The sequence below is a fragment of the Elaeis guineensis genome, chromosome 4 (genome assembly GCF_000442705.2).
Source record: "Elaeis guineensis isolate ETL-2024a chromosome 4, EG11, whole genome shotgun sequence".
NCBI lineage: Eukaryota > Viridiplantae > Streptophyta > Magnoliopsida > Arecales > Arecaceae > Elaeis > Elaeis guineensis.
In genome coordinates, this window is record NC_025996.2 from 13724448 (window position 1) to 13752169 (window position 27722).

Here is a 27722-nt window from a genome sequence, read left to right on the forward strand (position 1 = left end):
ATGGTCCGCAGATCAATGTTTCTGCCATGAATCGTTTACATTTGATAGGCCTCAATTTGCAGAATTTTTTTTTTTTTTTTGTAGAAAGTTGTAGAAACTGTTGTATGACCAGAGGATGGCAAGGGAGTGCGTGGCATTTTTTCATAGACTAAATCTTTCCAATAATTTCTCAAGGATAGAGTGGGGTATCCAGTCGTGCAACGCCCCAAAAGTGGGCTCATCCTTCCTTCGTTAACGTTCCCGAAAACGTATGCTGAAACCTGCTCGTGGGGTAGCCCATGAAACGTGGAAGCATGATAAATGCTTACGGCCACAAATACTCCTCTTTTCTCTCGCCGTGTCATGCTTATCTAAAGACGAACGGAACATAAGGGACAGGTGGCGTGGATAAAGCTGCCAGAGCGAAAGCAGGTGCCACATAAGAAGGAAACCGCGTTAAGAAAGAACGGGTTGGACAAAAGAAGCTTCAAATATGGCAGGAATCTCGCGAATTTTACCAAACCAAACACACCGACTCTATCAGTTGGAAACCGGATAAATGAAATCTCTTCATAAATTATCAAACAAAGTCACTTATCCAGGCATATCCATTATATATTAATAGTGCACATATCTAATAGCACTCTTTTATCCAATTATCCGAACTGGTTTTACCTTTTTATCCCTATCACATATTAGTTCAAGGCAATAATACTTAAAACTTTCCAACCCCTTGGCTCGAAAGGAGGGGAAATTAGTCAATTACATGACACCAACGTGGTAGAACACAGAAAGGATGTGCCTTAGCTATGTTACTCAGGTCCTTATATTGGGCAACACTGTAACACAATTAAGGCCATGATGTTTCACGTTCACATACACAAGCAAACTTGCAGTGGAAGAGAAGGGGGCAAGTTAGTCTTTTGGCTTCCATTTTAATGAGGATCTAGGATGGGGTCAAGATCAAATGAAAGAGTAGACTCACGCAGGAACATGTGGCGAAGATTAGAGCGGAAAAGTGCGAAGGATCTGAGCACTTTTTTCGCCCTTTCTCAATGTGTGAGAGCCCACCAACTTTGTCTCCTTCAATCCTACAAACTCCCCCTACCTTGACCTTTCTTTTATAAATAATCACCCTTTCTCCACCACTAAAATCTCATACCTCTTCCCCTTCTTTCTCGCTGTCTCTCTCTCTCCCTCCCATTCATAGCAAAAGAAAGCTGCAGAGAATCTAAGATAGTAAAGAAAAGACTACAAGCCATGGCCTCAACTCTACGTTTATCAACCACCTTCATGACCCCAACGGACCCTAGCAAGGTCCACAAAACCGCCGAGGAGTTCCCGAGCTGGGTGCACGTCGGCATACCCAAGCGGGCGTGCCGCCTTCGGGCGGTGAGGGCGTCCAGCCACCACGACGTGCTGGAGCGAGGGGCGGCGACGCCGCAGGCCGGGCGGCTCCACGGGCTGCCGGGCCAGCGGAGCGGCCAAGGAGGGACGTCGGCGAGGGTGCCGGTGTACGTGATGCTGCCGCTGGACACGGTGTCGGCGTCGGGCGGGCTGAGCCGGGCGCGGGCGCTGAACGCCAGCCTGATGGCGTTGCGGAGCGCAGGAGTGGAGGGGGTGATGGCGGATGTGTGGTGGGGGTTGGTGGAGAAGGATGGACCCATGCATTACAACTGGGAGGCCTACATGGAGCTGGTGAAGATGGTGGAGAAGAATGGTCTCAAGCTCCAGATGGTCATGTCCTTCCACCAGTGTGGTGGCAACGTCGGAGACTCTTGCAGGTATCTTTTTGATGGTAGCCTGGTAATTGATGTTTTTAGTTTTCTTGTGCACATAGATATTATTTTTTCCAGCTCCTCTCTTCTTTCCTATTGTTCTCTTTCGATTTAAATCGTCTTTTGGCCGTGAAGGGAGTCTTACGTTTGGACTTGTAGCTATGTTACATAGCATGTCCCATCATGGGGCCTGTCCCAGGGGACATGCCCCCTGGCCTGCCAACAAGACATTCTTGCCTGGAGTCTAGTACATCTTTAAATATTTAAACCTAGATAACTATAATAAAACTAGCCCTCCTTGCATCTCACTCAGGAAAAAAGAAAGAAAGAAAAAAAAAAAAAACCATATATAATGTTATCTGATGGAGTACATAACATGTTATGAGGTAATAACACCATTCGTGACAATAGCTGGTTGTATGTGGGCATCCTTCTATAATTCAGAAGAGTTGATTTGCGGTCAGACTTTTGGGTTCTGTTTTAGATGTGAGCCTATTGTTGAATATGATATAGGAGAACTAGGTGCAATTGTACGTTGATAATTTTCATATAAAGCGGACTCTTTGGAAGAGCCAGGTTTTAGACAATGGATCATCGTGCCGCCTAATTAACATATGGTGTTTATTAAGAACAGATATAATTAATCTCTTCTTCTGTCGCACTAAAATTCAAGTGAAATCTTAGTACCTATCACCATTTGAACTATTTTACAATATAAAATCTTTTAAACTGCAAATTGGACTTGCATGTTTTCAAAGGCAATATGACCTATATATCTTCTGAAAATTGCCACAGAAAGAAGCCTCTTATACCTACACAGAGAAACCTCTTTGATCTACACTAGGAAATACTATAGGCAACAGGTATGCACTTGATAGCCAACCATGCTTTGTGAATTAGAGAGGACTTCCTTCTCAGCATTAAAAAGCTCATGTTGTTTGGTTGGCAGCATTTAGGTGGGACCATATACATGCATGCATACAAACATACATATATGCGCTTTTATTTTGCTGAGAAACTTTTAATAGTTTTTAAAGCTAATAGTAAATATGAGCCCATCATGATAAATCAAACAATCAAAAATTGCTATTCATGGTAAATCAAACAATCCTGCTCTTATTCACCTCTGACATTTAATCCATGGATGATCAAGTGGTGGTTCAAATGAAGTTTCTCTTAATAATGATAGGTTTCCCTTTTTTACAAGATTAGTCTCCTCTAAGAAGGCGCTCATCATATTACCATTCTAGCAGCTATCTCCTTTGGCTTCCTAACCATTTTGGAGACAACCAGACTTCTGAATTCTTCTTAAAGACCCCACGGTACCCAGTCCGATTTGCTGTTTATGTCTCTCTTCTACTAGACCGTCTTCACTCTTCACCTACAATTTTAATCTGTTACGTTTTAGAAGATTTTTTTTTCCCTTTATTTTAACCGATTAAAAAACCTTTTCTTTTTTATATTTACTTTAGTGGCTTTTATTGTTCCCACAAGAGAGCAATTTTGTTATGACTCCCAGTCGAAAAAGAAAAAGAAAAAGAAAAAGAAAGGTAGGGGAAAGAAAAGAGAAGCATTCCCTTTAACCTGTCCTTTTTTATATTTACTTTAGTGGCTTTTATTGTTCCCACAATAAAGCAATTTTATTATGACTCCCCAGTCAAAAAAGAAAAAGAAAAGGAAAGAAAAAGGTAAGGGAAAGAAAAGAGAAGCATTCCTCTCTTTTTTTCCTCTTTGCCAAGAAAGAAAACATTTCATTAACAAAAACTGGTAGCAATCAATTCCCAGACAAATAATTCCTTTCATCTTTAATGATAAGACTTATAAGAAACAGAAAATGATTTGAGCCTTATTTTGAGTCTTAGAAACTGCGGTACTTAAGGCACAGGTTTTAAAGGCTGCGACTCTAATCACTGTTACTACTTAACATAAAATTAAATTCTGAGATGAGAAAAACTAAGACTGAATCTGATTATTAGATGAACATTTTTCTAATATAATCTCTCCCTTGTTCATGGTTTGTTCAGAAAAGAAAGATTCTAAAGCTTTTCTTTGTTTCATATCTCAAAACTCACCACTCCTGAATGGGAATGTTTTGCAGCATACCATTACCACCATGGGTTCTTGAGGAAATGAGCAAAGATCCAGATATCGTATACACGGACAGGTCAGGAAGGAGGAACCCAGAGTATATCTCCTTAGGCTGCGACACACTGCCAGTCCTGAGGGGCAGAACTCCCATCCAAGTCTATGCAGACTTCATGAGAAGTTTTCGCGAAAGATTCAGTGACTACCTTGGCGACGTGATTGTGGTGAGCACGAATCCTGCATATCAAACTCAACCAATAACTCATCAGATTTAAGTTCTTAACCACAAGTCTTGTGACTGAACTGGAATATCTCAGTGATCAGATTTGATTGCTCTGAACATCCAATCCACGGTCGGAGCTCAAGAAAAAAAAGATCAGCTAGATGAAAAAAACTAGCATATTTATAAAATTAATTTTAAGTCCTGGATCATTATCATTAACTTCTTTGAAATCTAAAAAGCATTGGAACAACATCATGCACCCCTTCCGTTGATAATGAACATCCATATGAACCTTGCAGTTGAAGAACCTATCTTAACACGACCTCTTTAAGCCGTTATGCAATCTACAATTTAGCAAACTTGCAATAAATATTCCACCATACTAGTCTTCATCATTTCTCTGTTCATATAATGCCAACAATAACTCACATTCAAAAAATGATACTGACCTTCAGGAAATTCAAGTGGGGCTGGGGCCTTGTGGAGAGCTGAGATATCCATCTTATCCCGAGAGCAACGGAACTTGGAGGTTTCCCGGGATCGGAGAATTCCAATGCTATGACAAGGTAATGTAGACTATCAAAGCTACTCTTGCTTCTTTTTCTCCTTAGTAGAAGGGAGGAGGAAAAAAACACCCAATCTAGTTTCCATTGCATCTAATATTTTTATGATTTGCAGCAAAATAGAAAATGGTGTAAAAGTACAAGTACTGACAAAAATACCTAGACAAATTCTTTTTTGAGTAAAGACTGTAAACTTGAACATTGTTTGAAACCTACAACTAGAAACTTGATCATAATTCGAAAGGTAGACTTCCAGAAAAATATGATAAAAAGGAGTATTCTCTGATCATGTGCAATGCAACAAGTTGTGAAAAGAAAACCAGCAAGCTTTCAATTCAACTTATACTCCCCTTATACAAGTCTCTCATGAATGAGTGTCTATGTTCTTTAACAGTACATGAAAGCTTCTCTGCAAGCTGCTGCTATTGAAATTGGACAAGAAGGATGGGGCAAGGGTGGACCGCATGATGCTGGGCACTACAAGCAGTTCCCTGAGGATACTGGTTTCTTCAGAAGAGAGGGAACATGGAACTCAGACTATGGGAAATTCTTCCTTGAATGGTACTCAGGAAAGCTCCTAGAGCATGGAGACCGTATCCTAGCATCTGCAGAGGGGATATTCCGTGGCACTGGTGCCAAACTATCTGGAAAGGTTGCAGGAATCCATTGGCATTACCGAACACGCTCTCACGCAGCAGAACTGACAGCTGGGTACTATAACACACGGTACAGAGATGGGTACCTTCCAGTAGCTCAGATGCTAGCAAAGAGGGGTGTGGTATTAAACTTTACATGCATGGAGATGAAAGATGAACAACAACCCAGTCATGCAAACTGTTCACCAGAATTGCTAGTCCAACAAGTGAAAAAAGCAACCAAAGCGGCCGGAGCAGAGCTCGCGGGGGAGAATGCATTGGAGAGATATGACGAGTCAGCATACTCACAGGTGTTGGCGACAAGTAGAGCAGATCCAGGAATTGGTTTGAGTGCATTCACATATCTCAGGATGAACAAGAAGTTGTTTGAAGGAGAGAACTGGCGAAACTTTGTGGCATTTGCTAAGAGCATGTCAGAAGGTGGAAGAAAGGTTTCGCTTCCTAAGAGTGACTCCATGCACTCTGACCTCTATGTTGGTTTTATAGGAAGTAAAGACCGGAGCTCAGAGGGTAAGGTAGCTGCTTCCGTGTAAAAAGACACATGTGGATCCATGTATAGATCGATATAGTTGAAGATGTAAGCAGAGATAAGAGGAAAGTGAACTAACTGGGGCTTACCCCAGTAGTCATACTCCTCTAAATAGCAACTAGAGATTTGAGGTTCGAGGCTTGTGGTCATGGATTCTCAGGTACTTGGACCTAGGTTATAACATGGGCGGGTGCCCCTGTCTCTCTTCCTTAGGAATAAAAAACAGGACCCAATATATGATATAGAAAATCCAAAATAATTCTGCAGAGAATAAAGTATATTTGCCTCCAAGTGGCTTACTATTTTTTAAGCAATGAAAACAATTGTCATAAATTTAAGAAATGATGACAAAGCACAGCTGCTATAATATTTGATTAATTTGAGCAACAAATCAGCTATATTTATTCCTTGGAGGTTTAGCTTGGAACATGCCACCCCTTTACTAGATACAGGCAGAGCTCAAGATTTGTACATAATGTTTAATAATTTGAATAAAGGATGGCTAAGTTATCCAAGAACCTCTCAGAAAATAATTGAAATTATAGTCAAAGATTGTGCATTCATAAGGTGATAAAAGAAAGGAACTTCTATGGAATTTGATGATTTAACAGTATGAAATCTCCATTAACAAGTCTGTAGGAAAAGTATCTCAAAATAATTAAGCCAAATGACATCTTGACAGGGCCATTGCCAAAGCAAACAACATCAGATGTAATAGAACTTATATGCTATGACCCATCAACTGCTATGTGCGTGTCAATGAGGTCTATAATGACACAGTGGAGAGAAAATCACGTTGACTCCGATATGCTAACTAATAACCGCTTGATAGGGCTGTCATTGGACCCAGTCTGACTCGAGTCCGACTAAAATAAATCTAGGTTTAGACAGTTGATACTTGATAGATTTGAGCAGGCTGGAAATAAATCTGCACTCTTGTGGATCCAGCTTTAATATAATTCCAACCTGGTGGAACCTACCAATGGATATATCATGATAAATGTATATTAGCGTTCATTTTGTCAACAATGCTACCATTTGTATTTGTAATATCATGTTGTAATACTAAGGCTTATATGAACCATGCCACTGTTTTCAACCCTTATGACCTGAAAAATCACTTCAATGGTCAACCATGAAAAGGATTAAAGGTTAAACAACCTAAATGATTTCTATGTTTGCATAGCAAGAAAAATAGAGTGTAGTCACCAAAAGAACTTATCCCATATTGTAGCGGCATTTCTTCATCACCTTGTCTCTTTTCATGTACCTGCTTGCATGGCCGGAACTTAGCGTGTAAGCTTCCAAAACTAACATAAATCGGATCCCGGCCATTACTTCCTGGGACTCCTCTTTGCTCTGAAAACTACCACATTCTATTATTTTCAATATTTATGTAACAGAGATGGCAGAATATTTTCTTCTTTCTTTACTCAACAAGTTTAGGATTTATAGCCAAAATGTCTCGTGTTTACTCTCAGATAACTGCAACTCTTTCCCATCTTTCTAGATGAAAACTGAGTAATACAAAAGCTTGCAAATAATCATTCAGAACATCCTCAAAGTCAGCAATTGCTGATGCCCATGTCTCATTCAACAAAAGTCAATTCTAATTTTTGTTGGCTATTCAAGGAACCTTCATTATCTGCAGTCTCCCTCTCATATAAACCATGAAACTTCCTCTGCATCAATTATGACATCTCATTTGATGCATGACAGAAAAGAAATAAAGACATGGTAAATTCAGAGTCTGCCTATCTGATGTTTTCCACTCAGTATTATCCATTCAGAGCAACTGTCTTCAATGCATTTGGTGAGTGCACAGATTCTTGCTACCAAAGATTCCATCTATCACAAACTTACTCTACATTCTAGGCTAAGCATTCTGCTCCTAAGAACAAATTCATCACAGATTTCAAATTAAATAGATCAAATAACTCCATATCTCTGGCACAATTATGTCAGGGTGGAGTCCCCTGTTATCTATATGAATGAATTATAAACCATGTAAACAAGTAGCGCAAGCCCCAAGTGATATATAAATCTGACTAACAAAGGTCACCAACTTCATATGGAATAACCTTCTTTTTTTCGAAAATAACCACATGACATTTCTCTGATTCATTGTGCAACTGAAGAATTACTTACTCTATCACCTGAATTGATATGATAATGCAAGAAAAAACACATCTTTTGGTAAACAGTCTACCTGTGAATTGCACTTGCTCCTCTCGAACCATCTTTCTTCCCTAGTCAAGCAGTCTGTGGAGGGTCCTGACAAATTCAGAATATAACCTGTTATCACACGTGTTATCAAGTCTTCTACAAACTCTGAAGCATATTCCTAAACCTATTCATCTAAAATGTAGATGAACCTATAAAACAAGTAACATGTTTCTGATTCGTCAAAGACCACTTCACATTTCTCAATGAAGTCCTGCCTAGTTTACAGTGCTTGCAATCCTTATATTGAAAGCAGCCAGGAATTTGTTTCAATTGAAGCACATTTCCACAGTCTGTGATCCCATCATAAAAGATTGTTTGGTTAATTTCCATTCTAAGAGAACTAAATTTCTATTCATGAGCATCAGTTCACCTACACCAACTATCTATCCAATAAGAGGAATCGACAGCTAGCTATGAGCCCTCCATTTCAAAGAGGATAAAAGAAAAGGGTAAATCCCCAATCGAAGTGGGCAAAAGAGGCAACTATCATAAGATAGCAGACTTCTAAAATTTTGACAGATTTCGAAACAAAACCCAATAATAAGGTGCCAACTCTCTACAAATATAATCTTTGCATCTACAGTTTATCACCGAACATTGCATATAGAGGATGAGCTTCTAGTGCTTCGGGTTCAAGCAGTTCCCAACTAATCTAAGTGAGGAAAGAAAAGACAGAATGGATCCCTGAAGCATAATGCTTATAAATGAACAAAAACATTGTTGGAGCTCCATTCAGGTGCTATTGTTGTTCGCTAGCATGTGAAAAGGGGAAGAAAAGGAAAAGAAAAGCAAAAGGCACATGAGATTTTAGGGCAGATACCATCATCATGATGAAAATTAAAGCTAGAAATTCAGAGAAAAATAAGAACATTATTGGGGCTCCAATCAATTTCCAAGATGATCTTCCATAATTTTAAAAAAAATAATAATAAAAAAAAGCACATGCAATTCTAGGGTTTGGAAGCAGATGAGACTCTAGGGTTTGCGACATCACCTGGTGTGTCTTCACGGCTGGTATAAATTGACGAAATCGAAAAAGGAAGCAAAAGAGAAAGAGATCACCTTCAGATCAGATCGAAACTAGAAAAATAAGCAAAAGAGAAAGATCGACGAAGTCGAAAAGGAAGCAGAAGAGAACGAGATCACCTTCAGATCAGATCGAAACTAGAAAAAGAAGCAAAAGAGAAAGATCGACGAAGTCGAAAAGGAAGCAGAAGAGAACGAGATCACCTTCAGATCAGATCGAAATTAAAAAAAAGAAGCACAAGAGATAGATAACAGCAAGCTGAGATCAGAATTGGGGAAAGGGGAAAAAAATTTGGACCATTTCTCGATTTGTGCGTGTCATCCTTGCGCAGGGGCCATGCTAATCTTCTCTGTATCGTTCCAATTTTATCAGATGTCTCCGAAGAGACGACACCAAACAACAAGACTTATCTGATAAAGGCTATTTTTTTACGCATTTAGACGATATGGGACTAAACTCTTCTCAGGGACACCGTACAATTCTTGCAGCCGTACGATCTTTAAGATAGAATCTTGACCATTGAACAGAGAGCCGCCTTGTGTACTAAAAGATTCCGATTTCAGAAGATTTCAAATTTTTTAACTAATATAAACTAAGAGAAGATTTCGACTTTGATAAGCTTCAGCAGGTTGGAACCACATTTGTGCCCAAAGGGTCCAGTCCGAGCTTAATTCCAGCCTGCTGGAACCTACCAATGGATTTGGTCGTGACAAATGCATATGAATCATGCCAACTGTTCCAATCCATACAAGTTCCAACCAAAAAAATCTTTTCAACAGTCAGCCTGGTAAGGAAATCAAGATTTGAAAGCCTAAATGACTCCTATATTTGTATTAAAAAAAAAAAAAAAAAAACTAGTCTCGCATTGACATTGTTGAGGCTTTTCATCCTTCACCACTTCACCTTTTCCGTAGATCAGATCGCACTGTGGCCTGTGGGTACTATTATTGTTTGTGAGCTTCCTGGAACTTCATTTTGCTCTATACGCTGCAGCATTCTACTGCTGTCGATGTTTGTGTGTGCGAAGATTTTTTTCTTCTTTCTTTGCTCAATAGTTTACAATATATGAGATTTATAGCCAAAATGTCTTCGGCTGAGATACTCTAGCATAACCACAATGCTCTCCCATCTTAAGTAAATTAAGTGACACAGAAACTTGCAGCTAATCATCAAGAATATCCTCAGAGCCGATAACAAGTTTCTAATGCCTCATTCTTGTTTGATCAAAGTCATTGAAATCTAATTTTTGTCAACTATTCAAGTAAACTTCATTTCTATGGCCGCCCTCTCATATAAACCATGCAACTTCCTCTTAATCAATTATTATATCTTCTCATTTGATACATGATAGAAAAAAATAATAATAATGAAGACATTATAAATTCAGAATATGTCTGCCTAATGTTTTCTACTCATCTTTACCATTACCATGTTATACACATTCGGCAAGAGCACAAATTTTCACTACTAAAGATTTTGCTGTCTTGAACTTAAAACTCTACTTCATGCTAGACCGGTCATTCTACTCCTAAATCCAACTCTAGTTTATTTGAAATTTAAAATAGAGACTCGTGTGGAGCCTATTTGAAGAATTCGATAAAATTAAATAAGATTTATTAATAGATATTTTTATTATTAAAAAAATATTTAAATCAAAATAATTGTTCGATATTAATTAAAAAAATATTTTTAAAAAAAATTAAAATAATTTTTTTTTCAAATTGATCTTTTCAATTTTTTTGAATAAATCAAAATAACTTCTTAATTTTTTATCAAATAACATTATATTATTTTAAAATATTTTTTAAAAATTAAAAAATATTTTTTGATACTCTAAAAATTTAGCGAAACATAATTCAAATCGGTAGGATTAGGTCTAAATCTACCGTACAAATATCCAATTGACTGGATGTATGAATATCCAATTGAACTGGATTCAGGGTCTTGATCAGTAGTTCTGGCATGCATGGCATCCATGTAATTCTCTCAGAAAAGTCCGAAGACCCCATGCCGACCGGCACACGGAATGCTCTCCGCCGCGCTCCGCCGCGCGCACCATCGCTCCGTTGAACCACGCCGTCCTGCTTCTCCGTCGCCGCTGCCTCTTTCCCTCTTTCCTTCTTCTTCCCGCACCCAAGATCCCCCCTTTCCCACTCCAACCCCCCTTTCCACCACAACAGCCGTCGAAGGCTTCGACCCCATCGACCAGTTCTTCCCTCCCCGGGCCCTCCCTCCGCTGCCCCTCCACCCCTCCCTCCGCCGCGAAATCCTCCTTGCCCTCGCCCGCGCCCTCAAGACCGTCCCCACATGCCTACCCGCCCTCCAGGCCCTCGCTTTTGGCTTCCACCCTGGCCCCCTCGCCAGCGTTCTCCGCTCCTTCCCCCACCCCCGCCCCGCCCTCGCCTTCTTCGCCCGCTCCCTCCCCGACCTCTCCACCGCCACCGTCCGCTCCTGCTGCGCCGCCACCCACCTCCTCGCCGCCGCCGACCCCGCCCTCAAACCCCTCTCGCAGGACCTCCTCGCCTCCCTCCTCCATCGAATAGGCCCCCATCGCGGCGCCGAGCTCCTCGTCTGGACCGAGCACCACCGGTCCCTCCGGTCCTACTATACCGTCCTCCATTTGGTTCTCCGCGCCTTCCTCATTGCTGGAATGGCTCCAGAAGCCTTAGACGTCTTGCGCCGGATCAGAGGCCAGGGGATGACACCAAGCCTGTCGGCATTGGCCATTCTTCTGAGACTGCTATTCCGGGCGGGTGATTGCGAGAGTGCCTGGAAATTGTTTAGAGACATGGTCGGGAAAGGACCTCGCCCAAGCTCGAGGACCTTCAATACAATGATTCTTGGATCTTGCTGGAGAGGGGCCATCTCGGTCGGGGAGGGCCTCCTTCGAGTAATGCACAGGTTTCGTTGCGAGCCCGATGCTTCCAGCTACAACATCTTGATGAAGGCACATTGTGTGTTTGGGCGGTCTGTCGATGCCTTTGAGTTGTTTGATTCAATGCTTGAATCTGGTTGTGGTCCGACTGTTATTACTTACAGCATACTTATTGGTGCTTTGTGTCAGGAGGGAAGAATGGACGAGGCAAGAATGCTTTTTGATGATATGGAAGAAGAGGGCATTGATTCTAATACAGTTACTTATAATGTTCTAGTTGATGGGTATATGAAGGCGGGGCAAATTGAGAAGGCGCATGCAGTCTATAGAGAGATGAAGGAGAAGGGACTGGGCCCTGATTGCTACACCTTCAACATTCTTGCTGCGGGGCATCGCAAGTTCCGGAAAGATTGGGAAAGTGAGGGCAACCATTTGTTGGATGAAGTGTTAAAATCAGAGGTGCTCCCAGATGCGACGATGCTGGACATGTTGGTTTCCAGGTTCTGTTGGGACAGGCGGTTGGATGATGCCTGGGAGCTTTTGCAGAATGCTGTAGAAGAGGGCATGACAGTGAGTGTTGCAGGTTTTAACTCGGTTATCACTGGCTATAGCAAGGAGGGATTGGAAGAGGAAGCTTTTGATTTATATCAGATTATGGTGGAGGCTGGTCTTGCACCCTCCACATCCACTTGCAACTCCTTGCTCATGGGCTTGTGCAAGAGAGGGAGATTGGATGATGCCAGGATGCTCCTAGATAAGATGATAGAAAAAGGCTATTGTATGAGTACATCTGCTTTCACAATCTATTTAGATGGGTGTTTCAGAATGGGCAATACGGCAGCTGCTTTGAGGTGTTGGAATGACATGGAGAAGCAAGGGATCCATCCCGATGTTGTTGGTTTCTCGGCCTACATTAATGGTCTCTGTGGAGCTAATTACATGGAAGAGGCATGTGAGGCTTTCCATGAAATGTGTAGGAGAGGATTGGTTCCAAACAATTTCACATACAACTCTTTGATTTCTGGATTTTGTAGGGCTGGTAATGTAGCTGAGGCTTTGAAATTGGTGAGCACAATGAAGCAGAATGGCCTTGTTCCTGATATTTTCACAACAAATATAATCATTAATGGATTCTGTAGACAGGGGATGTTGAAGATGGCGAATAACATTTTCATGGAAATGTATGCTGTTGGATTAAATCCGGATGTCATAACTTATAATACTTTTATCAGCGCTTACTGCAGGGCTTTTGATATGGTGAATGCAATGAACCTTGTGAATAAGATGTCTTCAGAGGGTTGTGAACCAGATATCTTCACATATAACATATGGATTCATTGCCTCTGTAGTAGTCATATGACAAACCGAGCCATTAAGGTGCTAGATGAACTTGTTTCCATGGGTTTTGTTCCTAATACAGTTACTTACAACACCATGATGAATGGCATCTGCAGTGATGTACTTGATCGTGCTATGATTCTGATGGGGAAATTGCTTAAGATGGCCTTTGTTCCCAATGTGACTACAGTTAACCTGCTGCTCTCTCATTTCTGCAAGCAAGGGCTGGCGAGGAGGGCCTTGATTTGGGGAGAAAAGCTTAGACAGGTCTCCACTTTTGATGTTACCACAAGGAATATACTTGACAGGGCCTACCGTGACATGCAAGAAGATGCAGAACCTTTGACAGCAGAGTCCGGTAGAAGCTTGTTTTTAGAATTTCTCATGCGCATTACTTATGGATCCTTACATAACTGTGAACCTTTAACACGTAAATCCTTGATGATCACTAATACTGTTGATCATGGAATTACCAAGTCTTCCAAGATGATGGATGTGAGATAGCGATATAAGAACTATGTGGCAGGAGCGCATGTTTTCTGGATGGACATGTTTGAGAAGGCCATTGGGTCACTCTCTCCTTTCCATGGGATTTCATTCTCATAGAGAAAAACTATAGTTCTCCAAGTCAAGAGCAGGAGAACCAACTATAGCCATAGCCGCTGCCATTCAATTGCTTTTAGTGCTCAGTGCAGTCCCGTTAAATAGATTTATGAAACAGAGTGGAGGATCAGATCATTATTGCTCTGTGCTCACATGTAGTAAAGCAAAAATGATCATGAACTGGTATCACTTTTATTGGAAACTAGTTGCTGGACTAAAGACGGACCGTTTTCTTCTCTATTTTAAAGCAAAGGCTGGAAGTTCATCTGAAAGATGATACTGAGATCATTTCTTGAAGGATTTTGGGTGTTGCCTGCTTATGGAACATTTTGATGATTCCACCATACTGCATTCAAGCTTTTATTGTATATCAGTCCAATTTTTTCTATAGTTTTACCAAATACAGGTCATTATGATGCAAAAGGTAAGTTATATTGTACAATTATTTCACAAGGTTGCAGCAACCTAACCATGCATCAGCAAAGCATGTAAGACATGCCGTATTACTAGTTTTTTCCCTATCACCAATTGTTAGCTGTAGATTGCAAGATCATAAGGGCAATTCATTATTTCTGATTAATTGACCACAAGTATTCTAAAATTCTTTCAAAAAGCTGCAAGTGGTAAAAAAATGTGAATTCTTTACTTTCATGCGCTCTTTATTGTTTCCCCAGTTTAGTGGTCAAGCCGTCAGGGATTAGCCTTTCATTCACGAGACTGCCAGTCTTGTTGTTATGCTGAATCTTGTTTCCTGAACTGTTTAATAATGTAGTGGGCTTTTGCTTCCCTTTGTTATGAAGATAATCGTGCAGTCTCTTGCTTATCCCTCATGTAATTTTTTTGCAGGTGATTGACAGAATCCTTACAGTTTTCTGAGCAATGTTTTTCATCACATTCAAGAAGGTCAATTTACTGCACATGTCATAATAACTATCTTGTTTTTCATTTCAGAAGCTAATGAAGCAGAATAGAATTGCCAATTCACTTTTTCCTCAGGGACATCAACAGTTCTTCTCCATGTTCTTCTAGGGAATTACTTCTGCGGACACTGTGGAGAAAATCCGTTTCTGATTCAGAGGCAAGACATCTAACTTTTTGAGGGCATAAATATACAACACCATTATCTGCTTTCTCTTCATGGAAGTTTCCATCGGTAATATTGGTCATTTGGCATAGTTCTGGAGTCTACTTTTCTCAAATATCAAATAATGCAGGACCATCAAGATGCAGAAGATTATCACTATGACCTATTCAACCTTAACGACGTTCAAATTCATTGACAGCAACTGCAATTCCTTGAGCTGTTTACTGTCCTCAGGCTTGAACAATTGCAAATTTAGGAACCAAGTCATCAAGGTGGAAATGATAAATGACAGAGGCATGCAACAGTATGTTGCAAGGACCAAGCAGTATTATGGAACATCCTTGCTATATGACTTTACTAAGCTATTTGAGGTAATTCTTACATATCAATCAACAGAGGCAACTTGAGAACCTATATATATATATATTTTTTTGTGTATCATAAAAACTTGCCGACTTTTCATGCTTCCATCAGATGCAATCTGAATAATTTAACTCGCTTTTCGACAGAGCTAGACTAATTATTGCATCATGCTTTACCAAAAACCAAAAGGATTGTTTAGCCCAAAGATCATAACCTGCCTATCTTTATAAAGTGTCAAACACCCTGAAGTTCAGATACAGGATTTATGGTTCTGTGGCGCACCAAAATTTTGTTTATTTAACTTTTATGGCACAGTGCAATTGCTGGAGTATGATATCTGCTCATAATTTTAGTAACTCAGATTTTTTCGATGATCATTTGTGATGTAAAAATGAACTGTTTATTAGCCTGCTGGGTTCCATGTAGCCCATGGCAAATAAGTTGTGATTGTAGGTGGTGAACGCATCAAGATACCAATCCAAGTCCTAGGAGTGAACTAAATAGGCTGTAGATGGTTGAGCTGGTAATTGATAGTGATGGTGAATCAGGGTTCATAAGTTGTAGCAGTAGATCCACATTGTTACTTGAAGGAAAAAGGATCTACTTTGCCAGCTGAGTTCTTTTTTTTTTTTTTGGGCAGTATTGTTTGTTGGAAAACATGAAATTAACATACTTAGGTCACTGATTAGAGTGGTGAGCAGGAAGAGGACATTGAGGTCCGTGGGTAATAAAGTTGACACTTTATTTGGTTAATGCTTGTAACTGAGTGGAACTGTTCCAGATTATCATAAAAATCATAAGGGCAAAACTGCAGATATCCACTATGGTGTATGAGCCTAAACATAATTGATTTCACGCTTCTTGATTGTCTGAAATGACATTTTTCATCCCCTGTTTGCAGATCTTCAAATAATTCGGACACCACTGTTGATCGCATTCAACTGTTCATGAGTTCGTAAATCTTGAACTGAATCACGTACTCAGAATTCATGGAAGAGATGGTAACGTCATTAGATTTGTCTTTGTGGGATAAAGATCCGTTGCACATCCATAAAAATCCTGGCCACAAGGATCAACAGAAATTGAAAATTGCATGGAGATGAGATAGCAAAATGATGAAAGATTCCATGGTGGAAAAAAGGGTCATGGAGAATAAATCATGATATGATAATATATCGGAATTGATTGAAGAACCTTTTTGGTAAGATTGTCGGAATCATAGCAGAGAATTTACAGAGGCATCCATCAAAGAAGTGATTGAAATACAACAGCCACACCATTGTACCCAAAATGGGGGACTACACCGGTGTCTCTAAACAAAGTTTATTGGTACTAGGCGCTCAAGCAATGTATGTTTGGTGTAATTCCTCAAGCATTGAGATCCAGAACATCCACCAGGTTAGCCAGCTCCAGTTCGTGGGGGCAACCTTGATGAGCCCTCTACGTAAAAACTTCAACCTTCGATTAGATGGGATTCCAAAAGAAAGCCCCATGGGGTGATTAACCTTGTAACAAATTGTCGTCCACAGGACCTTCAAACAAGGAAGGTCAACAAAAATTTCTTATGTCTTACTCTAAAGCAATGAGAAATCCTAAAGAATTTTGAGGACCGAGTCTTTATTGGTGACATTATATTAATTGATATAGTTGTATGAGAAATAATTCAGCTGCAGTAACATTGATCAGGACCAAGCAATTAGGCTATGACCTAATCTTTGCTCACAAGGAGGGGATGATGATGATGCGACCAAGCTTTCAATTACCCAACCGTTTTTGCAGGTCCAAATAGGTCCAGAAGAAGAAGATCAGAACTAAGCTTCAAATGTTTGTGTAGGTCCAAATGGATACAGATGTGCCCACCCTGTGCGAATAGCAATCATGGACACCTACAGGCTACAATGGCAGCCCCTTGCAAAAGTTCAAAAATGTGTCAATTAACTCGAACATGGTTCGAAACCTAGCCTCCTTAGAAGAGGGGAGAGATACCGACAGACGCTAAGCACCGGCAGGTCAAGCCACTTGGTACCAGAAGATGATCATGGGTGTACACCAAGCCCGGGAAATCTTTTGGTCTAATGACATATCCCAACAAGCTGCGAGCATGAGCTGGTTTTTCTTTCAAACTATAATAGAATTTGGTATCCAATTTTTGTCTAGATTGTTTAAGAACTAAAAAGTAAAAGACCCCTAACCATCAAGGATGCATAGTGCGACAAAGGATTATAAGTTTCTCTGACATGCGGTACAAATCTGCTGGCCAGAAAATTGGAGGATACAGAGATCACGGGCAACTAGCGATGTTTTCCCAACAAGTGCTGCAAAGGCTCACATTCCACTGAGTAGCAGAATTCTTTTTTTGACTGTCAAATCACCTCGATAATTCTTCTTTCTTAGCAGAGAGGTTGAAGATCTATAAATTATGTATAGTAGCAGAATGATGCATGTAGCAGTCATCACTAACAGAAAATGATGTCACAAGTAATCATGCACGTTTGCAAATTTTTAAAGCAATGTATCTGGTAGGAGTGGCACCCTTGTTATAAACCCATATCTAGAAATAGCCCTCTTCATAATGCACAACTATTTATCAGCTGCACTTATAAGTGAGACTAGATATACATCAACAAGAAACAATGCTTATAGAGACAAGAAGTGATATTAATAAGGTTTTTTCTGCAAAAGGGGATGGGAACGATGATTCTGATCCTCCGATCTATAAGCCACATCTCACTGCAAGAATGACTACAATACTCTGAACGCTAGTTTTGACCACTTTTGAAATGTCTCTGTTCTCTCCATATGAATTCTTTCCTTTTACTGCAGGGCTTTTTCTTGTTTCTTGTTGGCCCAAAGTTGTCATTCTCCAAAACTACTAAACCTCATCAAAAAATACAGATCAGATTGAGGCAATAATCCTGAATCTACTTCTGCACCGGATCCGATGTACACCCTAACAAGGAGGACCTTATCATCTTGTCACATAACATTTGAAGCAAGAATGAATCAACACCAGAGAATGGATTATGTTGGATTGGCAGCCTTCATCAACATAAATCTTCTCCTGCCAATAGCATTTGCACTCTCCCTCAGCTTAGCAAGGTGAAGCATTCGCCTTGTTGAGGATTTCAAACCAGCTTCCTGCTCAGTTTTCTCCTCATTGTCCGAATTGGTCGGAGAATTCCCCTCTATTGATTCCACACACCCATCCAATTCCTTATGTTGCATTGCTTGTTTTAGACTTTCTAACACCTCTATCATCTTTGGACGTTCTCTGGCATGCTTGGAGAGACAGCTGTTAGCCAGCTTGGCAATTTCCCGAGAAGCCCTCAGAGAATACTTGTTTTCGAGTCTTGGGTCCATAATCATGCTAAACCTCCTGCCCTCAACAGGAAATTGCTTCACCCAATCTAAGAGTTTCTGTTCATTTCTTGGGCGGTTTCTCTCCATGGAGCGCCTACCAGTGAGGATCTCATACAACACCACCCCAAAACTCCATACGTCGCTCTTAGCTGTAAGATGGCCAGTCTCAACGTAGTCTGGGGCTGCATACCCATAAGTTCCCATCACCTGGTCACCCCACAAAATATCATGATGACGGATAGAAGTAGGTGCATAGAGAATATAAACAAGAGAATGATCAAGCAAAATGCAGCAGCTTCTGTAAGATTTCAGCCATCAAGGACCACATTTCTAGAGCACCTAGAGTTAACCTCCTATATCCTTTAAACATGTCATGAACTGTGAGAGTCATAGAAAAACAAAATAATGCAGAAAAGACACGCGGAAGAAGATCAATAGCAGTTTTGCAGAGAGTTTCTTAAGACTCTTGCTCCAAAAACAAAAAAGAAAATAAAATAAAATAACTTTCTTGACACTCAGCTCGTAGAGTATTTCATATTGATGACTTTAACAACCGTGGAGGCAACATATACTGAACAATGGCCTATGGCTACCTTGGGTTAAAAGGGACACTGATGGCATCCAAAATTCACCATCTCTGGATGAATAACAGAAGAGAAGCCAGGTCATGAGACACAGAGACAATTAAAGTTCCATATCCCATAGAGTTAAGTCTAATGGTGCCTTGCAGCTTCATGCCTGCACCACTCTAATTTTAGTATTTAGTTACTTCAATGGCCTAGATGGTTAGTACAAGGAGAAATGATTATTTAGAGTGTCTCTTTCTGTAATATGATTATAGGAGTATTGTTGCAGGGAATCAATTCTTAGCCTTAAATTATTAAAAACCACAAATAGATTTCAAAAATTATTTTATAATTCAAGATAACTATGTCCAAGATTTTTGCCTGATATTGTCATGATTTAATGAGAAACATGTTTTTATGATTTTTCTGAAAAATCATAAATCATTTATTGAAAAATGATAAAATCATCCAAAAATTAGGTAGTCCTTTCCATATACTCAGATACAAATAATTTTGTTTTTAATTTTCCTAATATCTTGTTTTCTTGCATACCAAACTTTCTCCAAATTAATGCGGTTACAGTTTCACCATTGTTGCTTGGATGGTGAATTGACTATGTGAGCAGGTCTACATAGCATTAGAAAAGGACAAGCAAGCTGGCTAGGTACTCCTTTTACTAAAATGCTATTATGTACTGCAGGAGATCAGATTGCGTTTATTTGAGCCATAAAAATTTTCCTTTCTGCTTCTATATAGCACAAGATACTAGTGATCCTTTTGCAATCAGTGGAGCAGAGTTGTTAGGGATAACTAGTACCAGGTTCATCATGTTTGCTGGAGATTATGTCTGTGTCCAAGATTGCAACAAAATATAAGCTATTACATCTCAGAATACCATGAATATAAACAGAAAATATTGCAACGGAGGAAAGTGTCTTTGGTGTTAGCATATTAGATTAGACTTTTAGCAGCCCCAACAAGGATTTTAAGGAGAAATTTGTCACATCATATTTTATACTCTAGTTACAAAAATAATGGAAAGCAATAGAAGGAAAAAAAAAGATATTTGACATAGTCCACCACCAAATTAGACTTCGTGTATCGAATATTATCCACCTTATGTCTATGTAAGCAATAATCCTTCAACCAGATTCATTAGAATTTGTCAATATAAAAGAGAAGAGGGGAACAACAGATAACTCAATGACAAAGGAAGCTCAGGCTGAATATACATTATTCTGAAACTAAATGAGTGAAAATAGTTTATGTAAATTTAGACATACCGCTGTGGATACATGAGTGTTCCCTCCTGTTGGTCCTTCCCTTGCTAACCCAAAGTCAGACAGTTTTGGTTTGAATTCCTCATCTAACAGCACATTAGATGCTTTAAAATCACGATATATCACCTATCCATGTAGGAAGTCATGGTTAAGCAACACAGCAAGCACAGCAGAAACAATACTTCTGTTGACACGGATTCAACTAAATAAAGCACAAAATAATTGAATTTGTAATTGTTAAACTTAGATAATCCTTTGGCAAGATGGCCACACCTAACTTTTTGTCGTACATGCTCAAGCAAATTCATCAGGTAGTTGGCTTCCCTAGTGCTATGATGGATGTCATTTAGAGTATATAGCCTAAAAACAATATTTGCCATGATAATCCCCATGTCTAAGGGTCTTTAAGGCTTTACAGAGTGGAATACAGAAGTCTGCTATAAAAAACAATTTCATCATGGAAGGGTACAAGATAATGAAAAGTATGAAGAGATATCCTTGCATGCCCTCTATCACTTCTTTTGAAAGATCTTATAAAATTAAGGATGACAATGGGGTCATTATCAGGGGAATATCTGGGATCCGAACTAACCTAAATGCAGTAAGGATTTTGGCGTACAATTATCGATCAAGAAGGATTAAGAGATCAGTAAACAAGTCCTGAGTTTGATTGTATTGCACTTATCTATTTAGACCTAGATCTTTATCTAACCCTGAGCTTAATAGATTACTAAGGAAAAAATATACATGTAATTAGATAGGTCAGATTGACAGTTCTAAAGTAAATAAGATCCAAATAAGACTTAAAATGCTTTAGAGGTTTGCTTTCTTCATCTGTATTTAAGCAGATAGGTTCAGGATATCATTGGGAATTAGAATCTTAACTTTAGATTTTTATGGGCAATAGGTTAGTAGGATCAACTTCACCTGGTACTTGTAATTAAAAGGGGAGAAACTAATTTTTGCCTCAAATTTATGTATGCAGTTCTATCTACCATCCATGCACCTTGACAGTCTGCATAACATTATATGGCCTTTATATTAAGGCAAGCTTTCTATTATAGTAAAATAAGAGTAATAGCTGAATCAAGCAATGAATGAGTATTTATTTATTAAGAAACACTCAAAATTGGCATGGCTTAAGAAAGTATATAAGAGGAAACCTGAACTTCCAAACCCTCGTGCAGATACACCAACCCTTCTGCTGCACCCAAAGCTATCTGCAGTCTTATGTTCCATGGAAGAGAAGGGTAAGCTTTATTGAATAAGTGATCTTCTAGACTCCTGTTAGGCACAAACTCGTAGACCAACAGCCTCTGGGCTCCTCTTTCGCCATCAACAGCACAGTATCCAATGAGTTTCACAAGATTTGGGTGTTCAACAACTCCAAGAAACTGAACTTCTGCTAACCATTGTTTATGCCCCTAAAAATGAGAGAGAGAGAGAGAGAGAGGGTTATGGAGAAAAGGGAAGAGAGACTACAACAAACCAACAACATATTGCAAATTATGGAAAAAAGGCAGGTTTGGCAAAGAGCAATTAGTATTAACGCTGGTGATTACTGCTATGAGATCGCAACATAAAGTTCAAGTAAACAAACAGGTCAAAATTTCATTTATGATACTTTATTTACAAATCTTTTGAAGAAAATATAAAATTTCACCAATTCAATGTACCGGCAGAGTTTTTACAAAAAAATTGTAATATGAAAAATATTTATTCTCCAGAATGATACCATTAGATTCAGACATCTAGTCTGTCCAAATAATTAAAAGTATTTGACACAAAACTAAAATCTGCCGGAATCAATATTAACTGCTTTTGTACAGATCAGGAATCAAAATTATAAATGTTAAAAGAATTGCAAGATGAATTTGTTCTCTTAAGACTCATATTTATGTAGGTATTTCAGATATCAGAGCTTCAAATCAAGAAATTTTCTTAATCTTGTGATCACAGTTCTTTTGCTCATGACCACTGCCAAATGCCATGTAAAATTTGATTTTAGCCTGACCACACTCGTTGTCACATCCAATCCTAAGAGCCTTACACCTCCTATGGTGTATAACCTTCTTCCAGTCATCCTTCACTTGGTTTACCCATTGATGATCATTCTTTTTTCTTAAATCTAAGAACATGGTGACAATATTCTCGGAATTTTTGAATAAAACATGAATTATTATTGACTTTTTCCTTGGCTGAAGAGTTCTCTGAATTATTCTTAATAAATGAAATAGATTGAGAATTATTCTATTGTTTACAAATTCCAAGCATATTTGATGGTTTATTCAAGAATTGTTCACTAAGAAACCTTTATGGATTACAAATTAATGGTGATATATGTTAATGGTTATGTTTTTTTTTTTTTTTTTTTTTTTTTTTGCTATTTTGCTGCTCACCCATGTTTAAAATTTAATTCTTCATGAATTATACACATCTTTTATGGTTTGTTCATGACTTGTTCGCATATAACTTAGAAGACCTTTATGGATTACGAATTAATGATGACATATGCCGATGCTCATTCTTTTGGTATTTTTTCTAAATTTGACATGTTTGTTTGCATATGAATGAATTCATAAATGCTTTAGATTCTCACATGCTTTATTATTGTTATATTTTCTAATATTTAGTTATTTGACCTCTTTCCAAACTTTTGACAAGTTCTCTACACATTTTTTCTTCACTCCAAGTGTTTACCAGTTTACCCCTAACTAAATTGATGCCAAACACCAAACTTGGGACTATGGCCATGAACGGATGTCATAAAATCATTGCAAATAAATTTTCATGCATGATAGCAAAGCCCTACTTGAGACCATGCAACCCTTATGTTGAATAGTATTCTACAGTAACATTTTGAAATGCACTTGATCCATGCCTGTTGACCTTTTCAACTCATTATTCATAGGCCATCATGGATTAGGCAGTGTTGGATATGTTCTACACCCATGTTTCACCACAGACCACTGGACCAACAGAATCCAGAGATGTGGGACCATCTAAACTATTCCAGATTGGATGACTGAAAAGAATTTAAAAGAAAAAAAATCAAATGTGGAATCCTTTCTCCCAATGCCTGATACCCAAATCCCTAAACCACCTCTTCTAACCCATCTGCTAACCTTGCTCATCATCAATGGGGCAAACATGATCACTTCATGGCAGCTGTTTCTGTTGCCAGGTAGAACCTAAGGCCTTACCGCTCTGTTCTCTCTTGCTCTTTGGCTATCTGTCTACCTAAACATCAAGGCCTTTGTTACTTGATGGCAGCCATGAAGGATAAATAAGGGACGCTCATAGACGAATCTAGGTTGGGCTGTCCTTGGACCAACTTTTTGGCTGAGCTTCTAATAGGCCAAGCATTAAGGATGATAGATCCCTAGCAAAATGCAGATGCTACTGCCATCCTCACCAGCCTTGTGAAACAAACAAACTGACACCATATTCAAAATTGCTGCCCTCCAGCATTACAACAGCAACATTGGCCTGTAGACCCATCCCAGGTCGAGCATAATGGTACAAGGTGGATGTCAACCTTGGCCAGGCCCGGGTCAAGAGGGCAGGTGGCTGAACTTAAAGTGGCATCTCATCAAGGATGACACCAAACAAGATGGTTTGCAGGGAGGGGAGAGCCAAAATGTTTTTTTTTTGGGTCATGCGCGGGCATGGGGTGGGCACGTGGGGTGGATGTGGGCAAGTGGGCGGGGGGATTTGAGTGAGAGGAGAATTGGAGGAGGATAGTGCAGAAAGGTTTTAGCAAAGGTAGGCCAATTCAACAGATGTGCCACAGTTGATCCACAGCTCAAATGTAACCCAGTGAACTAGTCATCAAGATAGGTTGGTGGCAAGGTTACTAATCAGCAGCAATATCTAGGGTGGTTTACAATCCTAGACTTTTTACAAAAGATTCAAGAACCATATTTATATGTTTAAAGCATGCCCATACATTATACAAAACAGCTTAAATTGGTTTGCATTTTATAACAAGTTTAATCGACCACTGCATCTTAACATGTCAATTGTGGGTCTCTCATCAAACTAACATATCTTTTGTTGCCACCCAAGTGTCAGCATGGACCAGCACTTGACTGGAATAGGCATGATATGAAACACTTCAATCCTTTGTCAACATCTCTTTTATCTTCAAGAAGAATCCTCATTCAACATCTTATGCAGCCTCATTTACAAGGTCCATTACCAACTAAGGGGAGCTAGCTCACCAATTAGAACATGATTCATGAAGCGTAAGTTGGTCTCTCCCTTCTGAAGTTTGTCAGTGCTTCAAAGTCAAATATGCAGCAGCACAAATCATTGAAATGTGAAGGGGTCTATCCTCTAGATCTTAGATTCTTGAGGTAGTAATTCCAAAGTTTTCATAGCTGGATATCTATTCATTCTTGTAGCTTCTTATCATGCCCTTCGCATTATTTTATCTTCATAGCTTGATGATACAAGGTATTCCCGATGCAACAAGAGAATTTAGGAGATGCCAACATCTCCATAATATTCCTGCTAGAGCACCATAGCAACAAGCATTTACATGATTTACAAGATAAGTGCCAGTTCTATGATATTATTCAATGTTCTACCAATTATAAAAACTAACCTTTGATGTAACCAGAGGGATCAATGTTGAATTGGTATATAAATGATGGCAAGTTAAGAGCATCTTGTAGTTGATAAGAAGGTTATCAGACACAAGAGAGCCTTATCCTTAATCAAGGGCACTTAAGTTGACAATGATATCCACCATCCATTACAAGCACGAATAGAGCAAAGAATGAAACTGAATCCCAAACAGTATTCTAATAAATTCAACAAATACAAATCAAAGACTCACAAAGCAGCTAACCATGCAATTAAAGCACAAGAGACTGCAATAGCAATAGCTAGACTTATTAAACAAAGATCACATATAACATATAATTATACTTATTAAACAAAGATCACATATAACATATAATTATAAGTTATTTTTTGCCAAGAAAGCACACCAACCAAATCTGGTTAATTTTTATTCAGTACCATCCAACAAAATCATGAACTTCCCTAACAAGTTGTCTTCTTTATACTGTTCTTTTCTAATGACTCTGTTACTCAAAATCCTTTTTGATTTCAACCTTTTTCAGAAGGAAGTATGCTAGATTTCATTGCCATCATTGATCATGAAAGGTCTTGCGCATATATTATATCTGAGTGGATCTACCAGGTTGGACTTTCTGGGATTTCAGAGTTTGGAAATAGAACTACCATCTAGCATTAAGGAAAAAAAAAATCAGAGAGACCATCCATTTTCTACCCTCCATCCTTTTTATCTTTTTCCTCTATTTTCGTTTTACTTTTTTGTGCAGAGAGAAGTCAAAGCAGTATGAATAATAGTTGAATAACATCCAATTTTCATCAAGTGCAACTCCTTAAACTTTTTCTTTAGTTGCTATTTGTTGTAAATCAAAACAAGAATCAGGAGACATCAATACCTGCAAGCTATTTGGGTTAAGTTTCTTCACCGCTACGACAATGTTATCTCCCTTCCCATCAAGAGGCTTGATCCAACCCTTGTACACACTTCCGAAGCCACCCTCCCCAATCTTGAGCAACCTGCTGAAATCATTAGTAGCATTCCTTAGCTCCTTGAGCTCGAAAACACGCAGATTGTGGGCCCTTTCCTCGTACAACTCCGGGATGCTACGCTGTGAGGAGACCGAGCCTGAGGACTTGCTCTGCTGCTTCGCCGCACCCGAACCCTCCGACCTGCTTCCATCGTTGTTCGAGGTCGGCGATGAGACGAGCACCAAACCAGTGGTGGGCGAAGATTTCGGCTGCTTCCGGCCTTTGAATTTATCTTTGAAGTAAAAGAAACACCTCATCCTTCAAAAGAGGGTGGTGACTTCGCCCCTCAACAGTTTATGGCGATTTTTTTTTCCATGGGGATGACTGCGGGTGATATGGAGAAAGAAGAGGAGATCAGAGTGTGACGCAAGGAAGAGGAAAAGAACAGAGAAACAAGATTAAGAGATCAAAAGAAATGACGAAAAGAGAAAGAAAATGGAGAACTTTATGGGAATCGAGATTGCAAAACAGAGGCATAAGGAGGAAAATAACGGAAATGATGGAAACCCGGATAGAAAACTGAAGGAAAAAAAAAAATTTTTTTTTTTTTGGGGGGGGAGAGTTCAAGAAGACTAGACGGATATGCAGGTTGGAAGTGGACAAATTTTAGAGATTAAAACAAAAAGCGACCAAAAACGTAAGAGATCTCCAAAAAAAAAAAAAGGCAATTCAAGCAAGTAGAGTAATCAAGGGAATCAAGATTCAAAAAGATCACAAGCGGCTTAAAGAAAAACCCAGATGGAAATCCTAATTATTAAACAAATTTGATGAATTAGAGAGAGAGAGAGGGAGAGCAAAGGAACAAAGAGAAAGCTGAACACGTTAAGGAGGAAGGGTGGCGCAGTAAAATCCTCTATCCAACGGCGCAGTCAAACGAAATCCGCTGAAAGAGAGAGGAGAGGAGAAGGATTAAGTTTGAAAACTTCTCGAAAACGCCATATTTTTTTATTCACCTGCTTCAATTTGGTCTCCTCCGCAACCCAACACGCGCTTTGGGCGACCACTGCCTCTCCTTCTACTAGCGTCTCTTTCTCCTCACCCACAACTCCAGAATTTGAGAGAGGACTACAGAGCTCTGACCTCTTGGGCTCCACCCTTTTTTCCTCTCTCTCTCTCTCTCTCTCTGTAGACTTCCTGACCACCCAGTTGCCCTCCAAGAGCCCAAAAGGAAACCTCTACCGTGAGTCCTTTCACTCTCTCCCCCCTCTCTTTTCCATTCTCTTGGGATGGTATTCACCCAAGAAATTATGAAAATTTTCACCTTATTTTCTCCAATTATCCCCTTCTTCTCTGGGTTTTAAGCAAGCGGGAAGGAGAAAAAGGACGCAATGGTGTCTGCTTCCAATGTTAATTGATGATTAGAACGGGCTCAACAAGAAGGCGAGAGTTCGATTCGTAGGAGGCAGGGAGCCGTGATGCGTCCCTTCGGCGTCTTTAATGGAGAAACGACGGTTGGGTTGGGGCGTATGAATGCCGAGCCAAAGCTAAGCTGGGCAAAAAGAAGCCATATTTCTTAACGACCGCTATAACCAATAGCCTCCCCTCTCCCCAGTGGATGAGTCTTGACTCTTTGA

General features: G+C 39.5%; 3 protein-coding genes, 1 long non-coding RNA gene and 1 other non-coding gene across 13 annotated transcripts; 2 read left to right on the forward strand and 3 right to left on the reverse strand.

Annotated features, from left to right (window-relative positions):
• The first annotated feature begins 1130 nt into the window (after positions 1-1130).
• LOC105043800 (beta-amylase 3, chloroplastic) lies at positions 1131-6104 on the forward strand. The gene is made up of 4 exons (XM_010921513.4): positions 1131-1763; positions 3856-4066; positions 4521-4631; positions 5023-6104. The coding sequence occupies exons 1-4, from the start codon at positions 1240-1242 to the stop codon at positions 5815-5817; spliced, it is 1641 nt and encodes a 546-aa protein (XP_010919815.1). The 5' UTR covers positions 1131-1239; the 3' UTR covers positions 5818-6104.
• Positions 3644-9444, reverse strand: LOC105043801 (uncharacterized). Its single transcript, XR_012140642.1, has 3 exons — positions 9034-9444; positions 4515-8087; positions 3644-4079 (listed from the first exon to the last, which is right to left on the reverse strand). It is a non-coding gene; the product is annotated as an uncharacterized lncRNA (long non-coding RNA).
• Positions 9352-9454, reverse strand: LOC114914175 (U6 spliceosomal RNA). The gene has a single exon (XR_003800795.1). It is a non-coding gene; the product is annotated as a U6 spliceosomal RNA (small nuclear RNA).
• A 1552-nt stretch (positions 9455-11006) lies between these two features.
• On the forward strand, positions 11007-16945 carry LOC105043798 (uncharacterized). 8 transcript variants are annotated; one of them, XM_073255597.1, is made up of 5 exons: positions 11007-14306; positions 14729-14785; positions 14879-14960; positions 15097-15337; positions 16231-16945. In XM_073255597.1, exon 1 carries the CDS (start codon positions 11093-11095, stop codon positions 13781-13783), a length of 2691 nt encoding a protein of 896 aa, XP_073111698.1. In that variant the 5' UTR covers positions 11007-11092; the 3' UTR covers positions 13784-14306; positions 14729-14785; positions 14879-14960; positions 15097-15337; positions 16231-16945. The 8 variants fall into 8 exon arrangements, with proteins under 8 accessions (XP_073111698.1, XP_073111699.1, XP_073111692.1 ...); XM_073255598.1 differs by having other exon boundaries at positions 14912-14960; XM_073255591.1 differs by having other exon boundaries at positions 11007-14785.
• An 856-nt stretch (positions 16946-17801) lies between these two features.
• Positions 17802-27607, reverse strand: LOC105043797 (probable serine/threonine-protein kinase PBL19). 2 transcript variants are annotated; one of them, XM_010921509.4, is made up of 5 exons: positions 27102-27607; positions 26016-26472; positions 21699-21959; positions 20539-20661; positions 17802-18896 (listed from the first exon to the last, which is right to left on the reverse strand). In XM_010921509.4, the coding sequence occupies exons 2-5, from the start codon at positions 26403-26405 to the stop codon at positions 18351-18353; spliced, it is 1320 nt and encodes a 439-aa protein (XP_010919811.1). In that variant the 5' UTR covers positions 26406-26472; positions 27102-27607; the 3' UTR covers positions 17802-18350. The 2 variants fall into 2 exon arrangements, with proteins under 2 accessions (XP_010919811.1, XP_010919812.1); XM_010921510.4 differs by lacking the exon at positions 27102-27607 and adding an exon at positions 26970-27037.
• Between the last annotated feature and the right edge of the window lie 115 nt (positions 27608-27722).

Excerpts from the sequence above, each read along its gene's own strand:
- LOC105043800 (XM_010921513.4), top strand. The coding sequence starts at position 1,240 with ATGGCCTCAACTCTACGTTTATCAACCACCTTCATGACCCCAACGGAC. Across the intron at positions 1,764-3,855 it reads AACGTCGGAGACTCTTGCAG|CATACCATTACCACCATGGG; the intron begins GTATCTTTTTGA and ends AATGTTTTGCAG. Across the intron at positions 4,067-4,520 it reads ACCTTGGCGACGTGATTGTG|GAAATTCAAGTGGGGCTGGG; the intron begins GTGAGCACGAAT and ends ACTGACCTTCAG.
- LOC105043798 (XM_073255590.1), top strand. The coding sequence starts at position 11,093 with ATGCTCTCCGCCGCGCTCCGCCGCGCGCACCATCGCTCCGTTGAACCA.
- LOC105043797 (XM_010921509.4), bottom strand. The coding sequence starts at position 26,405 with ATGAGGTGTTTCTTTTACTTCAAAGATAAATTCAAAGGCCGGAAGCAG. Across the intron at positions 21,960-26,015 it reads TTAACCCAAATAGCTTGCAG|GGGCATAAACAATGGTTAGC; the intron begins GTATTGATGTCT and ends TCTCATTTTTAG. Across the intron at positions 20,662-21,698 it reads ACGAGGGTTTGGAAGTTCAG|GTGATATATCGTGATTTTAA; the intron begins GTTTCCTCTTAT and ends CTACATGGATAG.